General features: G+C 36.4%; 2 protein-coding genes across 2 annotated transcripts in view; both read right to left on the bottom strand.

Annotated features, from left to right (window-relative positions):
* Znf804b (zinc finger protein 804B) overlaps positions 1 to 18,469 on the bottom strand; it is a 461,930-nt gene that overhangs the window by 120,441 nt on the left and 323,020 nt on the right. The gene's annotated exons all lie outside the window — the stretch shown is intronic.
* On the bottom strand, positions 8,409 to 9,690 carry LOC142840032 (eukaryotic translation initiation factor 3 subunit J-like). The gene has a single exon (XM_075956508.1). The coding sequence runs from the start codon at positions 9,688 to 9,690 to the stop codon at positions 8,911 to 8,913; it is 780 nt and encodes a 259-aa protein (XP_075812623.1). The 3' UTR covers positions 8,409 to 8,910.

Raw genomic sequence — 18,469 nt, 5'->3', positions numbered from 1 at the left:
TATGTACAGTAAGGAGCATAAGTTGTAATATTTGGGAAATAGATACACATTTTTAAAAAGAAAATCTGTCATCTGTATTTTTAGCATCTTGTTAGAAAGTTTTAGGGTGGGTGAGTCTGGAACAAAGACTAGAAGGTGATGGAGTGATCCACTAAGAGATTGCAGCAGGGACTGACAAACAACCCAGAAGTGCAAAGGAAAAGACTAGTCCCAGATGTATTTCAGAACAAAGGCATGACAGGACATGAGGACTCTTAAGAGGGATAGAAAAATGAATGGTTGTTGTGGGATAATCTTCACACAGTGAAGATATGTCTCTGCCAAGACATCTTCTAATTGGTTTAATAAAGAGCTGAATAGCCAATAAATAGGCAGGAGAGAATAGGCAGTACTTCTGGGAAGAGAGAGGAATTCAGATTGAATCTGGCACACGGGAGACACCAGCGAGGCATCAAGGGAGTTGAAAGTACAGAATGGAGAAGTAAACAGTCAGGTTGCAAAACAAAAATAATAAAACTGGGATAATTTAAGTAAAATAAAAGATAGTTCTGAACAAGACTAGGCTAGGGTAAAGCACTGTATCATTAAGAATACGTTTTCATGCCATTCTTTGGAAGCTGGTGGTCCTTAAAGAAAGTCTGATGAGAACAAGCAACAGCTAATGGAGACTACAGGAGTTCCAGTTGTGAAGATATCTTGGAGGCAATAACATTCATAGAAAGAAATTGCAGTTTAACCATGTGAAAACTTTCTCTAGAAAGACTTAATCTCACTTAAATACAAGGTTTGTTTTAGTAATATGGTAGCTGTAGGTTTTTCTCCAAGATCCATGACTTCACTAACCTCGGGTTGTTGGCTAGGTTAAAGTACTACGTGTTCTCTCTTGTTCGAGAGGATTTTAAATCCAACTACAGAGATCTCTTTATTTACCACTAATGCATCCTTAAGTTTGTTGTGCCATGCCTGTCATTGATGTGATTCATAGGAGTCATAGCTGGTTAAGATTATTTATTGCTTTCCATCTTTGGAAGCCTTTCATATGGTAGCATGGAAATTGGTCCCCAGGGAGGAGGCATTCAGATCAGTTATAGCTCAACAGCCTTCTCCGGGCTCTGTATCAAAAGTGCATGGTGTCTTTAGGAATACAGACTTACTTTCTACCTCTGGCATACACCTAAAGATAAGTGTAGCCTTTACTCTTCATCGGGGAAACTTATCGTTGCAAGAGACAGAAATCATTACAGAAAATCGTAAACAATCAAAAAGCAGAAGCATGGAGCCCAATCCGCCAGATTCATCTGCAAGCCACCTGCACACGCAAATCTCAGGAAACACTGCAGAAAGATTTCAAGAGCCAGAGAATCAGGGAGTTTGCTGTGAGACTATGTTTCCTAGTAATGGCAGAAGCTACTCCATAAAGTCTCTCCAGGGCAATTACTAATAAGATCTGAGCAAGGTAACAGCCACAGAAATAGAGAAGTGAATGAAAAAAGACCCAAATGCCTCAATCCTAGCAAAACTATGACAGGCGGCCCAGGAATAGTGCCAGTGGGATAAAGACCCCTCAGAAGAGGGCATAACAATTGTTTATTCAACATAGTCAGACCTGAAAACATACATACGAGTAACATTATCCAGATTTAGAAGATTTTATATAGGAATATATATGCAAGTGCAATATATGCATACATATATGTTTATATGCGCATATTCACATTTGTGTGTGTATGTGTGTATATGTGTGTGTATGTATGAATGAATCAATGAAAAAGTGTTCATGGATTTGAAAAGAGTAAGGAGAGGTATATGGGAGAAAGGCAAAAGGAGGGGAAATATATAATTATTTTATATAATTATTTAATCTCAAAAATAAAATAGTCAAAAATGTTTAATAAGCATGTTTTACATGAAAAAAAACAAGGTTTTAATCAAAGTCAAGAGCTGAAAAATGAATTAGAGACAAAGCCCAGAAATGAACCAAGGCAGAATCCCACTCAAGCTTGTTTAGATATTTCTCTTTGTTGGCCTTCTGCCTTAGCATAAAAGAGAAGCCATTGTGCGAGTCTCAGAATCTAACATACTTTTCTGAAACACTAGACGGATAAGCTATTAATTGCTACCACTTGCGATTTATTTGAGCAAGAAAATGTCCCTCCAATTCACAGAATCAGATTGCAGAATATTTTCCACTCCAGTTCCAATTACTTACTTTCAGTACCTTTCTGTAAGGAATTTTCAAACCACCTGTCTTCATTGGCAAAGGGTCAGATCACACCTGACTTATGTTTTTACCGTCTCTCTACACACAAAAGAGAAAATAGAAAAAGATTTGGGTGTATGTGCCTCCCCTCTATTTACTTTATGAGTCAATTTCCTGAAGAGTGAATGCTGCGAAGCTGGGGAAAGCTCAGGACAGTTAAATCCTACAAGCTTTGGTGCTCATTTGTGCATGCCTGTTACAATGTCAATCATGTCTCATGTGGATGGGTCAAAATCAATTAACAGTACATGCAGGGCTACAGCTGCACTTCCATGGAGCTGACGATGTACATGACTACGGTTATCTCACTACACATTATCTATCTATTGTACTAATGTATTTAAAAATACTCTCGGACATTCAATTTAAAATGAATATGAAGAGCCTTAGGCTGGCTTTTCAGAAGGAAAGAATGATGGTTGCTAGAAATAATCGCTCCAATGTGATTAATGAGTCCTCTCAGGATTGCAGCTCTAGACCAGAAATCTGGTAATTTTCATGAAATTAAAGAGTACTTTTTATCAAAGAACTTATTCTTTACCACATTGTTGAAAATAGAATCTAAAATCCCATTACATGAGTAGGTGATAATATGCTCATCAATGATGTGTTTTAGAACATGTTTTACAGCTTCTAAAGGAAAAACGACAACTTCAACAATCAAGTGCTTTTTCTCGAATGTGGATGAAAAGTAGTAGTTGGGAAAGCTGTTCCATTAATTATCCCAGGAGATTTTGACATTTCCTTTTCATTAAGTGCAATGTGTTAATTGATTTGTATTTAGATGATAACATAATTGCAGCTTAAAATAACTTGAAAGGATAAGAAAAAAATCAGAGTTAATTATGTCTATCATAAATATACTTCATATTTACAGGGAACCATCCCAAGTTCTTGCTTTCAACAAGTCACTTGTCTCTTGTCCATCATTTCAATATGAAAAGCACCTCTCTTCCTGTACCTCTGCTAGTCTCAATTGGATGATGATAGGTAGAAGGTAAGGTCTGTAAGAAAAGTGGAAGGGATGAAGGGCACTCCACACTGCTTCTCAACCATACCTCTCCTCTCGGTTTGTCATATTATGAATAATTCCCCATTCAGCAGTTAATGCTCAATAATTGACATCTTTGGGAAAAAAAGTAAGAATAAATTACTTGAGCTGCTTTTATCCATGTTGCGAGTAGAGCATTGGATTCTGTGTTTGCCTATACCACTATTTACAACTTTACCACAGCATAAACACTGGGAAAATGTCAGAACAAAACAAGGTTCTAAAATTTCAGGACTAAGAGAAGTGATGCAAGACAATCACTTGATTAGAGAAACTAATAATCATAAACGTGTTGCTGTGAGTGGTAGATTTCTACAGAGATGTAAATGGGAGAGGAGAATTTTTAAGCACTAGCCATACTCCAAGTTTTCATATGCCTGATTGGTTTTCGTTCATGCAAATATTCATAAGTCTGTCTTTTATTCCCACTTTACAGTTATGAATAGGATTATGAATACATTATGAATAGGATCATATGGCAAGTATATACAATGACACATTTCTACCAGTATTTCTGCTTCTGTAGATAACATCATCTTATTTTAAAATAGCCATATTTCATATAGTCTCTATTTATACTTATTTACATTTTGTGAAGATGCATTTTTAATTAGTTCCTATTTATATGTCTGTCATGGCTTACAAAAATGACAAGATGATTACTGACAGTGAAGGAATTTTAGTTTAGTCGTGAGGTTGGCAGATAAGGTACATTGTAATTGTCCATGTTATAAGTACTTTTGAGGTACAATATGAGAACACACACTTTAAATAATAAATTCCTGGGAAGTTAAAGTAAAAGAACTGTTCAAAAAAGCAGTACTCAGTGCTGGTGGACAATACATCAATATCTACCATCAGAGAAAGGTACTCTAAGTGAAAATCACGAAAGAAAAAAAAATAACAGAACACAGAAAACTGTGAGGGGCTCAGTGGCAATTTTGCAGGAAAGCACAGGAAGAAATTAAGGGATGGAATACAGCCAGCTGATGAAGGCTCAACACACAATCCGTGGCAGAACACAACCTAAACTGGTCAGGACTTTGGAAGTTTCAGTGACGTCAGAATGAAGAAAAAACTTGAAGATGTGGGGCTGGAAGCAGAGTGAGTAGGTCGAAATCCAAGGCAATCCAAGACAGAGCTACAGAGTTACTTATCTTAGACAATGCCGTAATTGTTTAGATGAGAAATCATTCACTGCAGATATGACGTCATGACATTTACAAAATTACTGCCTATTTGAATATGCAGCATTTAAGAAAGGGAAAAATCTAGGCTTAACATTTGCTTACTGGTTGGATGACAAAAAAAATGAGTTTCAGATTTATCCATAGTGAATTAACATGAATGAACTAATCAGATAAAGAAAATCAACTGAACAGCTAGGAGTTTTCGTTGTCATTACTAGCTCGTGCATTAAAAAGCATCAGATTCACTAGCCCCTGGCCTTGACATGACTGACTATGGCTGACAGTTGTATGACTGGGGAAGATTGAGGGGCCACTGGCAGTGGCACTGGAATTTATCTCTACTGCATGTACTGGCTTTTTAGGATCCTATTCTCTTTGTATGTATACCTTGCTCAGCCTAGATGTAGTAGGGAGGGCGTTGGACCTTCCCCAATCAAAATGACTTACCCTCTCTTAGGATTAGAGGGAGTTGGGGTGGGAGGGTGTGTGGAGAGAATAGGAAGAGAGAAGAGAGTGGGAATTTGGATTGGTATTTTTTAAAAAAAAAAATTCTAATTAAAAAAAATAAAAGAAACCCAGAGGCAGGGACATGGGAAAACCTCAGAATCAATGCCAGGTACTGCCTTCTTTCCATGTGAGACCTCTGTTGCTTCTTATTTGCAGCTCAAATAAATAGAATATTCTAACTATTCTTCCTTCATATGATACCAGTTCCTCTTCTTTAAGACATACTGAGCCAGGTCATCTGATTAATGTGGTCTAGGTTTCAATCAATAAAATAGCAAAGGGACTTTTAGAACATACACTATCTTTTATATTAATGGGTAAAATTATGGTCTGATATTTGCAAAATGTTTGAGGACACAGTTTATAATATCACATTGATATTTACTATTCATTTAAAGTGCATTTAAAAATCACAGGTGGTATTTTAAATAATATTGTTTAAAATTTATTTGTAGTCTAATGGATGATAATCAAAATGTTTGTTAAGATTAAAAGTTGGGCCAAAAGTCAATGCAAAAAGATAAAATTAAAGGTTGGGGCAAAGGTCAATGCAAAGAGATGACTAGTGATCTCAAGAGGACTCAGGCTGATTGTCCAGTGAACAGCATCCTAATTTTCCAAGAATATATGCATAAACTTGCCAACTACCAGTGGCAATGATTTACACTTGATTGCATGATCTGGAAATACTTTATTAATAATTGTGTTGATGTTGAAATCTATAAACTTTATAACTAGATCTTATATTTTTCAAAGGAATGAGAGATACCTGTTGAAAATATTTGCAGGCTTATAAAAGTTTCAAATGCTATGAAGCACCGTTTTAAGTCACCTCAATCTAAGAAGCACTGATCAATAAAAGAATGTGAACATCATTATCATCACCTCCTTTGTATATGTTCATGTGGAATGGTCAGAGGATTAAAAGTTTATTATTTTTATGTGCTGACATTTTTAATTTAATAAAACTAAAAATGAAAGAAGAGTACAGCTGAAGAATCTGTTGAGTGCCAGAAAAAAAGTTTTTGGGTTTTCAATAACATCCATGAGGTTTTAAAATATTTATTTGAAAGAAAGACATCCTTTTAGAATAGAAAATTGCGAGTAAATAAAACTATGCAGTGGGAACAGCTGTACTGCAGTACTGCTAGAGAGATAAAGGAGCTGCTGTGTCATATGACTTTAAATAAACTATAAAATTAAATTGTAAATTAATATTAAATTAAAATATAAATTGTAGGAAGACAAACCCACGTAGACAGTGATGGTGACCTTGTATTTTATCTGTTGTATTAATACCAGGAATGTCAGGGCATCTTAACATTGGCATTTCTACCAATGTCATTCATATATTTACAGAGAAGGAAAATCCCCAAATCAACCCATACAGATATCCTGTGATGTGAACCTTAGACCATGCTCCTTCTTGGGGCAGACCGTAGTCTGTGAGCATAGAATCGCGCCCGAAAGTAATTTCTCCTATTTTGCTATTATATGAACTAATGCTTTTATTCAGAATAGTAAGAGGAGTAGTAATGCAAGCAGTAGCAGTAGAAGCATTTCATCATTGTTATAAATAAATAAAAGTAGCAGTAATAATATTTTCCAGAGAATGAAGATGTCAGAAGGCACTCTTTGTCTCTCCTACATTTTGCCACACTTGCCTGAAAATGTACCTATTTTACATTAAACAAAACCTCTTTATTATTTTTGCAGCGAGAAGCACTAGTAAAAGATAAAGTTTAACAATAACTATGAAAAGTACACATGGTCTTTTTGTTCTGTGGTGTAAGCTACTCTCAATGAGGTGTGAGGAACCTAAAGAGGCTGGTATCAGCAGTCTTGTAGTCACTGAAGTGTGCTCTTTATGATAATGACCCCCAGCCCTTCCTTTCTTGCTCTCCGGCTCTGGCCATTATATGTGCAGCTCTGCTTCATCCTGGGCTCCCTCCTGGATGTGCTGCTCCAAACAGAGGCTCAAAAAGCCAGCATGTCTCTTTATGGATAGGTGCCTGGAACACTAAGACAAAAGAAACCTTGGCTACTTGATATGCAGATTATATTGCACATACTGTTAAAGTAGCAGAAAGCTGGCTGATAGCACCCGACACCCAGAGCTCAATTCTTCAAGAACTTAAGGTGAGCCCTAGTTGCCAGAAGGGAAACACACAGAATAATATGAGAGTCTTGCAACAGTCTTCGTCATACAAAGAGTTTCCTTGACCTGATAATATCAGATCCTCAGAAAGTCTTAGAACCTTAGAAACACAGGGACTTCCCTTTTCTTGTTATAACTACATCTCTAACGTTTCTCATTTTGAGAAACTATTCATTTCCTACATGTGTTTCTGTTATGCAGCAAGACTCCAGTATAGACAGACATGGAAGGAGGTTGGGAGTAATTTATGAATTCTATATAACTAGTCTTTCAAGCACTCTGAAGCCTTTCACATTCCAGGTAAGCAGAATGTAGATCCTGGCTCATTCAAAAGCAGAGGTGCAATTAATATAAAAACATGTCTAGAAACCAAGCAGACATATTTAAATGATATATATCTACATCAAATATATGTATGTACATATATTTGGCATAGACAAAAATAGATATAGATATGCAGTATTCTGTCTCTGTGTTCCCTGAATCATGTTGATGAAACTCAGTGAATACATTTATCCTCCTATACTTTCCTGGCATCTGCCATGCTTGAAACAGAATCAGGCTTTCCAATGAGGTGAAATTCTATGTTTTCTAAATATTTACCACTCACTATAGCACATATAAGAAACTATAAGACTGGAATCATGGGATGTATAGGACTGGTACTGATGAAGCAAATGAAAGTAATTCCTGTAATATTTTGGGGCACTCTCTATGCTGGCAACTTTCTCTTTTCACTTCGTTAGGCCAATTGATAATCTCCCCATTTTTCCTCTGTGCCAGAACTGCAAATCGTATTAGAAAGCTGGAATTTCAAGGATTAAATACATACAGTGAACCTAGTATGGAACATACTAAACATTCATCTTTAGATAATGACTTTGTTGACATTACATGAAAAATCTACTTTGGTTTCTACAACAGGAGAACTGAGGTGTCATAAATAATTGCTTTTGCCTTATAACATGTTGATGGGAGGTAGAGAAAGGACCCCAGGGGAGTTGGAGTGGGACGTGAAGGGTAGATATGAAAAAGGCAATTTTTTCCATGTATGAAATTTTCAAAGAATAATTAAAAATTAAAGAGAATAAAAACTTCATAGTCAATATCAATTTATTATTAATTTTATGTAATTATTTATAAATGACTGATAAGTACTAATATAGAGTAGACATGATTAATCTTAAAAACATGACAAACCTCTATTTTGTGTTAGATTTAAATTCTTTTTTTTTCTCTTCTTCACAACATCTTTTTAATATCCTCAAGCTCAAATTTTAGACAAAGCAATTTTAATATTAGGTGCATCCCACATGCCCTTGCTTGCTGCAAACTGCTCTTCTTGACAAGTTATGAAGTAGTTCAAGGAGGTATGGTTAAGGCTGTATTACTGAATGGTGCTGGTAAATACTACACAATGTTTTGTCATGTTGCAACCTTTGTTCCAATTTAGTGACTGCTGCTATGGAGTCAGATAGCAACAATGACAACATTATTAGGTTTGTTTTGTTTTTAAACTATGATTTAGTAGCAATTGAAGTTCCCAATTTTAACCCCTTGGCAACAAGATCCAAGTTCCCTCATTTGCTCATTAGCACCTGAGTGTCAAGGGGTTAAATAACCAGCACGAAAGATACTGCACTTCTGATTGTAGCATTTGGCAGAACTGAAAGGAAAGGAAGTTGTGCTACATGTTGAAGGGATTGTGGGCAACAGAAAGAAGACACCAGGAGAAGATAGAATGTCACATGAAGTCTTCGTAGTCTTGTACATATCCTCCATCATATCCACCATAGTCTGCCAGGTCATCTTTCATAGTGGCCTTTAATCCCCCTCCAGGAACCACACCTTTCTTCTTCTTTTTGGCTTTGTTTTGCTTTTCTTGCTTCTGTTTTTCACTGCAAAGCACAGTCAATGAATTGGTAATCTTTTTCAAGTCATCAATTTCCAATGAAATACAGACATCTCGAACTAAGGCTTCCAAAAAACTGGCATAATATAGTGATTTTTCATATTGTGTAATTTTATCTTTTAGTAACTTTCCAAACTCTGTGAAATCATCTCTTGAAGATGGGTTCATAGCATCTATTCCATAACCTGTATTATTAACACCAAAAGTTTCTTTTGCTAATTCAAGGTCTGACTCTTCCTGTAGCTTCTTTAGCCGAAGTTTATCTGCTAATTGCTCTTCAGGTGTTAGCACTTTAGGTTCTTCAGACTCTTCTAACCTCTTTCTAATTTCTTCTTGCCTTTTCTTCTGCTGCCGTTCTTTCTCTTTTATCTTTTCTGCTATTTTTTTCTTTTCTGAAATTTTTACTTCTGGTTTTACTTCTGCTTCCTCTTTATTTTCGTCATCATCATCATCCCAGTAATCCTTCACGTCCTCATCCTCGTCCTCGCCCTCCCAGCGGTCCCCGCCGGCCGTGCCGCCGCCCGCGACCTTCCGCATCGGGTCCTCCATAGAGAACGTGTCAGCGTCCCAAGAGTCTGAGTCGCCGGCCGCCGCCGTCGCCTTGACCAACATATTTTCAATTAAGAATAAAGCCCACTTTAAATATATCATAAAAGATTGGGGTAGGCAGCTCAATTTCTGCTCTTTCATGTTTGTTTTCTTTAAAAAACAATCCCCTGAGAAATTATTCAAAATACCAAATGGGAATTCATAGAGTAGACACAAAAATTTACAGTGGACAAATGGATTTGATTGACCCCAAAGGAAAAAATGCATGATTATTCCATTAAGGTCTGTAGGTCTGACTTCAATTTCAGCTTGGGTGTAACCTTCTGATGCCCTCTTCCAATGAGCGGCAGGATAAGGAGCCAAAACAAACAAACAAAGAAACAACAACAACAACAACAACAAAAAAACCAGACCAGCTCAGGTCTCCAGGACAGGAACTCTGAGAGCTTCCCAGAGGATCCTGGTACAGAACACTATTTCTCTGCGGCATTTAACAAACTGATTGTTTATGACTCAAGTTTATGACTTTACAGAGGCTACAGAAAGAGTGGACAAGACATGGATAATTATTTTTGAGAAAGAAAGGTATTACTTTCAGAATTAAAACTTGAAATGAATTCCCTCAAGATAGTATCCAACAAATGTAGCTAATGGGCCATAAAGTACTGTTGGATTCATCTAGGATTCATCCCTCTGAGCTGTTGGTCTGTGCAGTATGATTATTGGAAATCCTATAACAACCTCTTGTGACTGCTATTCAACAGCAGTGTTCCCACATAAATCATATCTCTTTGATTCTTTAGAGAATAATATTGATTTTTAATTTTCAAATTAGCATTATTTTATTCCAAAAATATATGGCTATTTTAAAATACATAGATAGCATCATTTTGGAAAGTCATTAATCTACATTTTTCTATGTTTGTGACAGAGAGAATCAAAAGACAAGTATACTAATACTGGATTTCCAGGAGAATCAACACTTTGTCAAATTTTATCCCTGAATTTCTTGTTTAATTTATGTTTTCTCTATTCTAGAAATATTTGAATACCATAGTGGACATGGTTACAGCCATATACCAACGTGCATGTATAAGCACTAGTTGGTAACACTGGCTGTTTTATAAAATTGCGATATATGCAGTACTCCGCTAAGCACGCTGCAAAAGCGACACAGCCAGTCGTAAAGGTGCTGACATAGAGAAGTTGCATAGCAGCTGTGCAAACACGGGAATTTAAATTTAGACAGGTAGCATGACCTGTCTAAGATTGCAAGGATGGAAAGCAGAGAAGCTCTTTGTCATATGACAAAGCCTCTGTCACATTGACTGCTGAGCACAGTCCCCTCACCTCATGTAGTCTCTTGTGATCCATATGCAAAATAATGTAGCAGTTGATAGTTTATCTATTCAAGAAAATTTTTAAGACTAAATTTAAATTCAACAACATAATTGAAATTTTCTTTTAAATTTTAGTCACTTTATAAAAATAGTATTTGCTAATACTTGATTCTAGGAAAACAAATCCACAGACAATTTGAGAGAAAAATTATTATCCCCTACTTAACTAAAATTGAGCTACATTTGTCATTTTTCTCAACAGCTTGCAACAGGCTACTGTGAACTACAGAAATGAACACATGCCTGTCTAATTCCAGACACCTTGACTATTCTGATTCACTTAGTTCCAAAACTGTGTAGGAACGTAATTTTTATAATTGCTCCTTTATATGGGAGACTTTCAGAAGGAACTATTTTCTATTAATATTTGAGTTGCTTTATTTTGTTCTTATAAATCCATGGAGCTGCTACAGTGAAAAAAAACCCAACTTGTCAATTACACCCACTGCTGGGTTTTTAATTGATTGCATTTAAATGGCTCATGATTTCCATTCATCACCTTTATAAATTCCCAATTGACTACTTCTATTGGCATGTTTATTACCTCACATTCAGATTAATGTCATCTTCTGATACTGTATGTTATTCTGCAGTACATAGATATGTTATTACATCCTACAAACTTTCTTAAGTTGCAAAATCTTTCCTTCTGTCTCATTACTAATAAATGTTTTTAATCTTTTGAGTTCTAAATTGAACAGAGTGCTTCCCATCAGTGTCTCTGACCATGTACTGATGTTTACAGATGTTCTGTGGTAATAAGAGTTGGAGTGGATGATGGTTTAATGCATCCCTATTAAAGAGTAATGAGTGTAAGGACAATCTGGAGGCTCAATGATAGTTTTATTTGGAGACTGACTCAGACCATGCTGTGATCTGAGTCCATCTAGGTATTGCACTAGAAATGTTTTTGAAAATGGTTAATGGAGTTGACTATTCCAGAAGCAAATGGTGAACATGTTCACTCACCTTTAATTTAAAGAGAAAGGAAGTGATTTTATTTCTTTAATTTCTTAACCAGAGTGCTACAGAACTAAATGATTTTTTAAATAAAATTTACCCTCTGGTTTAGTTCACTGATCCAGAATCAATTACATAGAATATCTACCAGAGACCTATGGAAAAAAATACCTTCATTATCTCTACAAATTTCCAGTTTTCTATTTCATTCAGAAAGGGTAATTCAGTATATAACTTTGGAATGGATAAAGGAACATATTAAGTAAACTGCAATATGACTTTAATAATATAGCTAACAATTTATTCTTAACATTATCATTTTGTGACATCAGGAATTCACAAGTAAGTTCATCACTCATGGTCTGAATCACTGCTAAGGTCAAAAAATAACTTTGACCACATTTTTTTTTTAAATATTCCTTGAGTTTCTCTCCATTTTAATCTGATCTGTCTTCAAAAGATATTGGGTCAAGAGTTTCATAATTCTGTCAATTTTATCATTTTCAAGAGGGTTTGGAATATATAAAAGTTACTGATCTTGTCTCATTTAGTTAACACATCTAAGCAAGCAAGTGGTCTATCTGTGTTTTCTTTAATATACCAGAATGAGTAAAAGGATATCAAATGTAGATGGAAAGATACAATGCTTCTGTCATATCTTAAATATATTAAAATAGCGTGTAGTAGTAATAAAATGATCATATGTTGATAAGAAGCCCTTCTGCTCTTCTGTACATCAAGTAGGACCCTTTTTATGTAAAGAACAGAAACAATCTATACATTGATGTATTGTATAGTGAAAGTAGAAGCAAGCTGATGGACTTTTAACATAAATTATGACAGAAAATAGCCACATGAGCTAAAGAAAATGGCATGAAATAAGCAGACAATAAATAAAAATAAGCTTAGGCAGACTAACTAAAAAAATTACCTTCTTTCTCATAGTTCAAAAATTGCCAATAGATGATATGTAAGAATAAAGAAGGATACTTATGGAGGTAAGAGCTTTGTATAGATACCTTTAATCAATACTTAGGCAATATGGAAGATTAGTGAGTGTTTAAGCCACCCTCTTGACTTCTACAGTATATATGTGTGTAAGGTACAGCCACAGATGTCAAGGTACAAGTCAAAAAAAGTACCTCAGAGATTAACATTTGACAATGACTTTTAGAAGTCAATAACACTGAGGATGTTGTAAAGGCCACAGAAAGGATGCTTTTTTACAATCTTATTTAAAATAAATATTAGATGTATAGCTTAAAAGAAGCTAAACTGCAGGAGGTTACAATGTTTTCTGCAGGAGCCATAAACAATGTAACAAAATCACCATGCCAGACAGGAGACACTTCCTTTTGAGTTGCTCCCCAGGGCTTTCAAAAGACTCCCTAAATAACATTGAACATTGTCATTGGTTAGCTCCCAGAACTTTAAAGCAGTAGCATATTGCTGGAGACATCCTTTACTTTGGGGATAGGACTTGGAGGAATTATGCTGGAACTGACCTGGAATCCTCCTCCACGACTAGCTTCTATAACATTAGAAGGTGATATGCAAGCTGCCAAAGGAGAAGAGAAATCACTTGTTTTACCAGGCTCCAAAATCTGTGAACTGCTACAATGACCATCTCAGCAAGACATCCCCAGCAGTGGAATAGAGGTGCTTTGATCTTGGGACTACCCAACAACTGTGCAGTTAGAGTTAGTTCTGCTCCAAGGAAGGAAATAATGTCAACTACCCATGGCTAGAGTGGTAATAGACCCTAGAAGACAGCCTACTATTGGCATTTTGGTAAATAAATACAATTGGTAACTGCATTCTAAATGCTTATATTCTGTTCACAGATCCATGTAACTCTTTGTCCACATTCAAGAATCCTCTTTTGGTAGCAGCTGGAGGTCCATAATAGGTCAAAATGCAGAGAATAAGTGACATTGTGGTGCCGAGCTCCATGTGGCACATATATAGTACAAGTATGTCAGCTTACGAACCATTTTGGAAGAAGGGACAGAAAGATTATAAAAACCAGAGACCAGGACACCTGCTGCAAGATAGTCTGAGCTTAAGACAAAAAAAATGTTCTCAGCATCATCTAGACAACAAACCAGTGAACAATGTTTCTCCATGGCTCCTCCCTCCAGATTCTTGCCTTGAGTTCTGCTCTGACATCCCTCAACAATAGGCTGTGACCCAAAAGAATAAGCTGAAATAATTCTTTCCTCACTAAGCTGCTTTGGGGAAGAATGTTTAAATTGCAGCAACAAGAAAACAAACTCAAAATCATCTGAATGCAGAATGTTATTTTTACATTATGGTAACAAATTAAGTGATGAGGATCTTTCAAATGGAAAAGATTCCCTTTGGTTAGTTAAGAGGCCCTGCTGGTCACAGATTGCAGTCTAGCAAGGCCTGGTAGCTCATGGGAGACTCCCTTCCTACTCTCTGCTTGCCCTTATCTGGAGAAGGTCTCCAGGCCTGAGGACTGAGCTTATCTAAATGTTGTCACTAAGCCTGGGTGTCTAATTTATCTCTAACTTGTCCCTTGGCATAGTTCCTTGCTAGAAACTTGCCGCCTGTTGTTCTTATAGTAACTAAATCGTGTACAAGGACCTGCTGCGGCATACAAAGCCTTCTGGTAGGAGCATGCTGTTTAATGCAAATAAGGTGATTTCCCACTACAGTCCTCAATCCTATGTATTATATTTATAATCTGGAATGAAGTTGAAATGTCTCACTGAGGTCATTTTCCTGACGGCTATCTCTATCATATTGTATCATCTGAACCCTGTTACTGACTTTTGCTCCCCCTACCCCATGGACCCACAGCCTGTGGTTCCAAGGAAAAAAGAGAACCACAGTTCACAGTTTTGGATGATGTTGTTCATGATTGGTTTTGTAGCTTCTGTATCCATAGCAAGCTAGCACATGATGATGATAATTCATGGCTGTGAGGTAGGAGGAAGAAGACGGGGATTGCCACAGCTCTTTTGAGGTTATATCCTTAATTACTGGAAGACATCCCAGTGGATCTCACTTCCTTAAGTATCCACAAATCCTCAACAGTATGTGGACATTTTAGATTCAAAGCACAGAACAAGGCATAGTCAGAAATTCTAAAATAGTTTCTCCTTGGGTGATAAGAAGAGAATCAACTGTCTAGGCCCTTATAAAATTAAGAGCAGTGAAAACAAGAGCTATCATGTCTGAGAATAAAGGCCAAACATGTTTATGTAAAAATATATCCAAGCAAGTATTTGAAGCTGTTATTGATTTGCAGCAGTTTTCTTTTAGAAACTCCAAGAAGTGGTTCTGGGTGCACAGAGCATCCCCAGAGAGGACTGCAGTGCCATTGGACCCAGAAAGGAGCCCTGCTTTCCTATTGTACATATTTGTGTTAATATCTTGGACTTTTTAAAATGTCTATTAAAATTATCTGCTTTCAAATAATAGTGTACTGTACTGAAATGAGTTGCTTGGCTGTTTTTGTTTTATTTGTCTGTTAGTTTGCTTTTGTTGTGGACTTTAGACATTTTTCTTTCCCATTTAAGATGAGGAACTGACTTATAAAAGAATCAACCAATTTACTAAAACGGCCTCTTCTCTGAAAACGAGAGATTGATTTCTATGCACAGACAATTCATTAAATTCCCAGGTGTAGCTTCTTACAGAAAAATTGGGGGAAACTCTATTTTTGCATATTTCTCATAGGTACTCGAGCTAGTAATGAGTATCTTTAGAGAGCTTGGAGTTCCCCCAGGAGAGACACAATATAAACCCAAATTACTACAGTATCATGGTTTCTCTTTGTCTTAACTAAACAGTTACTCCTGGCAACGTTTTCTCATAGAAACCTCTTAGTGCTGGAGTGCATGAACCCTGACATTTGTTTCCAGTACTTGCTATAAATGTCTAAAGCTAGGTAGCATAGAAACCTCAACTGCATTAGGACAGGCCACTGTCTTCCAGGACTCTTTTGTCCTCTTTGAACTGATTTCTGTTAAACAAGCAGCCAGGACATATAAGCTAGAGCTCTACTAGGGCAGGGGGAAGGCAACACATGATACCAGGAAATTTATTGTCTGCATTCTGAAAATGGACGGCAGTAGCACTGCACAAAAGCAGGGCAGGCAACCAGAGCCCTCTCTCAGGCTTCCTCTGAGGATTGCCAAGACGATAAGAAGGAGTGTAGACAAAGTTAGAATACAGTGTCTGTGAAGTAATTGAGATTGTTTCACCATTTGGTTTCCTTTTGGCCAAGAAAATGAACCCCTATCTGTGCACAATGGGAACAGAAGCTGATATTTGCTTACTGTGCGTTAGCTACTGAGTTTTAGGAAAAAAAAAACTCATGTTAGCTCATTAGTTCTCTGAAACAATTCCATAAAAAAATAGTTAAGAAGATAAATATTCATTTTATAGATGTTAGATGTAAGGTGCTGAGAGATTACATAATGTAAGTAAACAGGGCTGGCTTAAACCTAAGTAAATCAGGCCATATCAGTGACTTTGAAGCCACTCCATTAGGCTGGTACCTTGGCCCATCTTTTCTCTGGTTTCAAATCTGTAAGCTGCTAATTCTCTTGCTTCATATTTCATATCTTTTGGCTTCTTATTCATTTTTTTCAAGACCTTGTGATACTCCCCTTCTAAAAATCAACTCTACAGTATTTCAGTTCTTGATTTGTTTTGAATTTCTCTAATTCTGTGCTGCATAGGAAGCATTACCATCTTCTTTTATGTGTGTGTGTAATGCAGGTGTGCTCAGAAATTCTTTTTTCTTCTCATATCCTTTCAGTACTTTAAATACTAGAATTGTCTTAAATCTCACTTGAAAAACACAGAAGTGAATTCATCTCTATATGCTCTCAGTGATAAAACGACATCATTATATATAGTAATCACACACAAATTACCTTATCTATATAATGATTTAATGCATGTTTTATGAATGTCATTTAATTAGAACTTGCCTGTAATTCACTCATACAATTACCTCATTATAAGCAAACATTTGTTTCCTGGCTGCAAAGACCCAAATAATCACACAGAAACTATATGAGTCGCAATATTTGTTTGTCTATTAGCTCAGGTTTCTTATTAAGTAACTCCTGTATCTTAAATTAACCTATTTCTATTATTTTATATTTTATCATGAGGCTTGTGGTTTGTTACCCCTTGTTTCTTGGCTAGGTACATGGCATCTACTTCCTTCAGCAGCTGCATGGTGTCTGACTGCCTGCTCTCTCTCTTTCTCTGTATCTCTTCCATCCTAGCTACATTATGCTCTGCCATAGGTCAAAATAGCTTTATTTATTAGCCAATAAAAGCAGCACATCAATAGAAGGACATCCCACATCACTGTTATGCTTTGGTAGAGTTTTATTGTGGCCTTTGTGCAAACATGTTTCACTGGAGAGCCCATTGAACATGTTCCCAGAACCACTTTAACTATACCTGGACCCCTCGTGAAGGAGTAAACAACCATGAAGGGTAAAAACATAAAGGTGGTCTATAAGATATTGAGTTTTGTCCAACTTTATTTAGTCCATTTTTGAGAGCTTACAATTTTCTAAGGGGACAATTTCCTTAGGAGCCATACATAAGTGCAGCTTTTACTATCAAGCAATTCTCTCTGACATTTTCTTCAAATTCTCCCGGCTTTTCTTCTTCATCAGAAATTGCTCACTGCGGCTGTTTGTGTTTGCTAAGATCTTCCTTCATCTATTTTCTGTGATCTTGGGTTTTAAACATGGGCGGGGCAGGTAGGCAACAGTCCTGCCCTTGCTGGGTATGTGTCTGTGCTATGCTCACCTGATCTTCTCTTATTTAATTCTTAATGGTACTGATGAATTGCCTGTGAAGACGTGGATATTTTATCTAACTATTCTCTTCCCTCTAAAATACAAATAATTTAATGTCCATATCATTTAATATCCTTCCTGGTTTCCAGAAACATTTATAACTATGAGTTTAGGTTTATTCGAAGATTATTCCCACAATGTTGATATTTTATTTATCTTCCAAATTGTAACATTATATTTAGAAACTGAGTTCGCACACACAAACAGTTCTGTAAAAATGTTACACAAAGTAAATTTCCATTTCACGTCCTTCCAAATAAAACATTTTGGCAGATCTGTAATTTTGCCTTTATCCTTTATAAGGGGAGCAGAGACAATTCCAAAGAAACAACTTAAGAAGGTATGTCTTTACAGAAAATAGTCATGAGATTAATAAAAGTAGGTACCGTCTTTCTAGTCCATAGGTCTTGAATTTTTTTTCTCTTGGGCTGATAAATGAAATACACCTTGCTCACTGTTTCTAAGGCACAGGAAAAGGCACAGCACTAGAGATCAGGCTTTTGACTCATTAGTGCTCTCTAGAAGAAAACACAACACTTACCAATGTGACTCTGGCTAAGAGGAGGGAGATGAAGGAGTCACGTGTATTTTCTGGGGTAGATCTCCAGTACAGAAGGGTGT

Source organism: Microtus pennsylvanicus, chromosome 22 (genome assembly GCF_037038515.1).
Source record: "Microtus pennsylvanicus isolate mMicPen1 chromosome 22, mMicPen1.hap1, whole genome shotgun sequence".
Lineage (NCBI taxonomy): Eukaryota > Metazoa > Chordata > Mammalia > Rodentia > Cricetidae > Microtus > Microtus pennsylvanicus.
The sequence above is the reverse complement of the archived record's forward strand: the minus strand, read 5'-3'. Positions and strand labels throughout refer to the sequence as shown.

Bases quoted from the DNA above. Each gene is read 5' to 3' on its own strand.
- LOC142840032 (XM_075956508.1), bottom strand. From the start codon at position 9,690: ATGTTGGTCAAGGCGACGGCGGCGGCCGGCGACTCAGACTCTTGGGAC.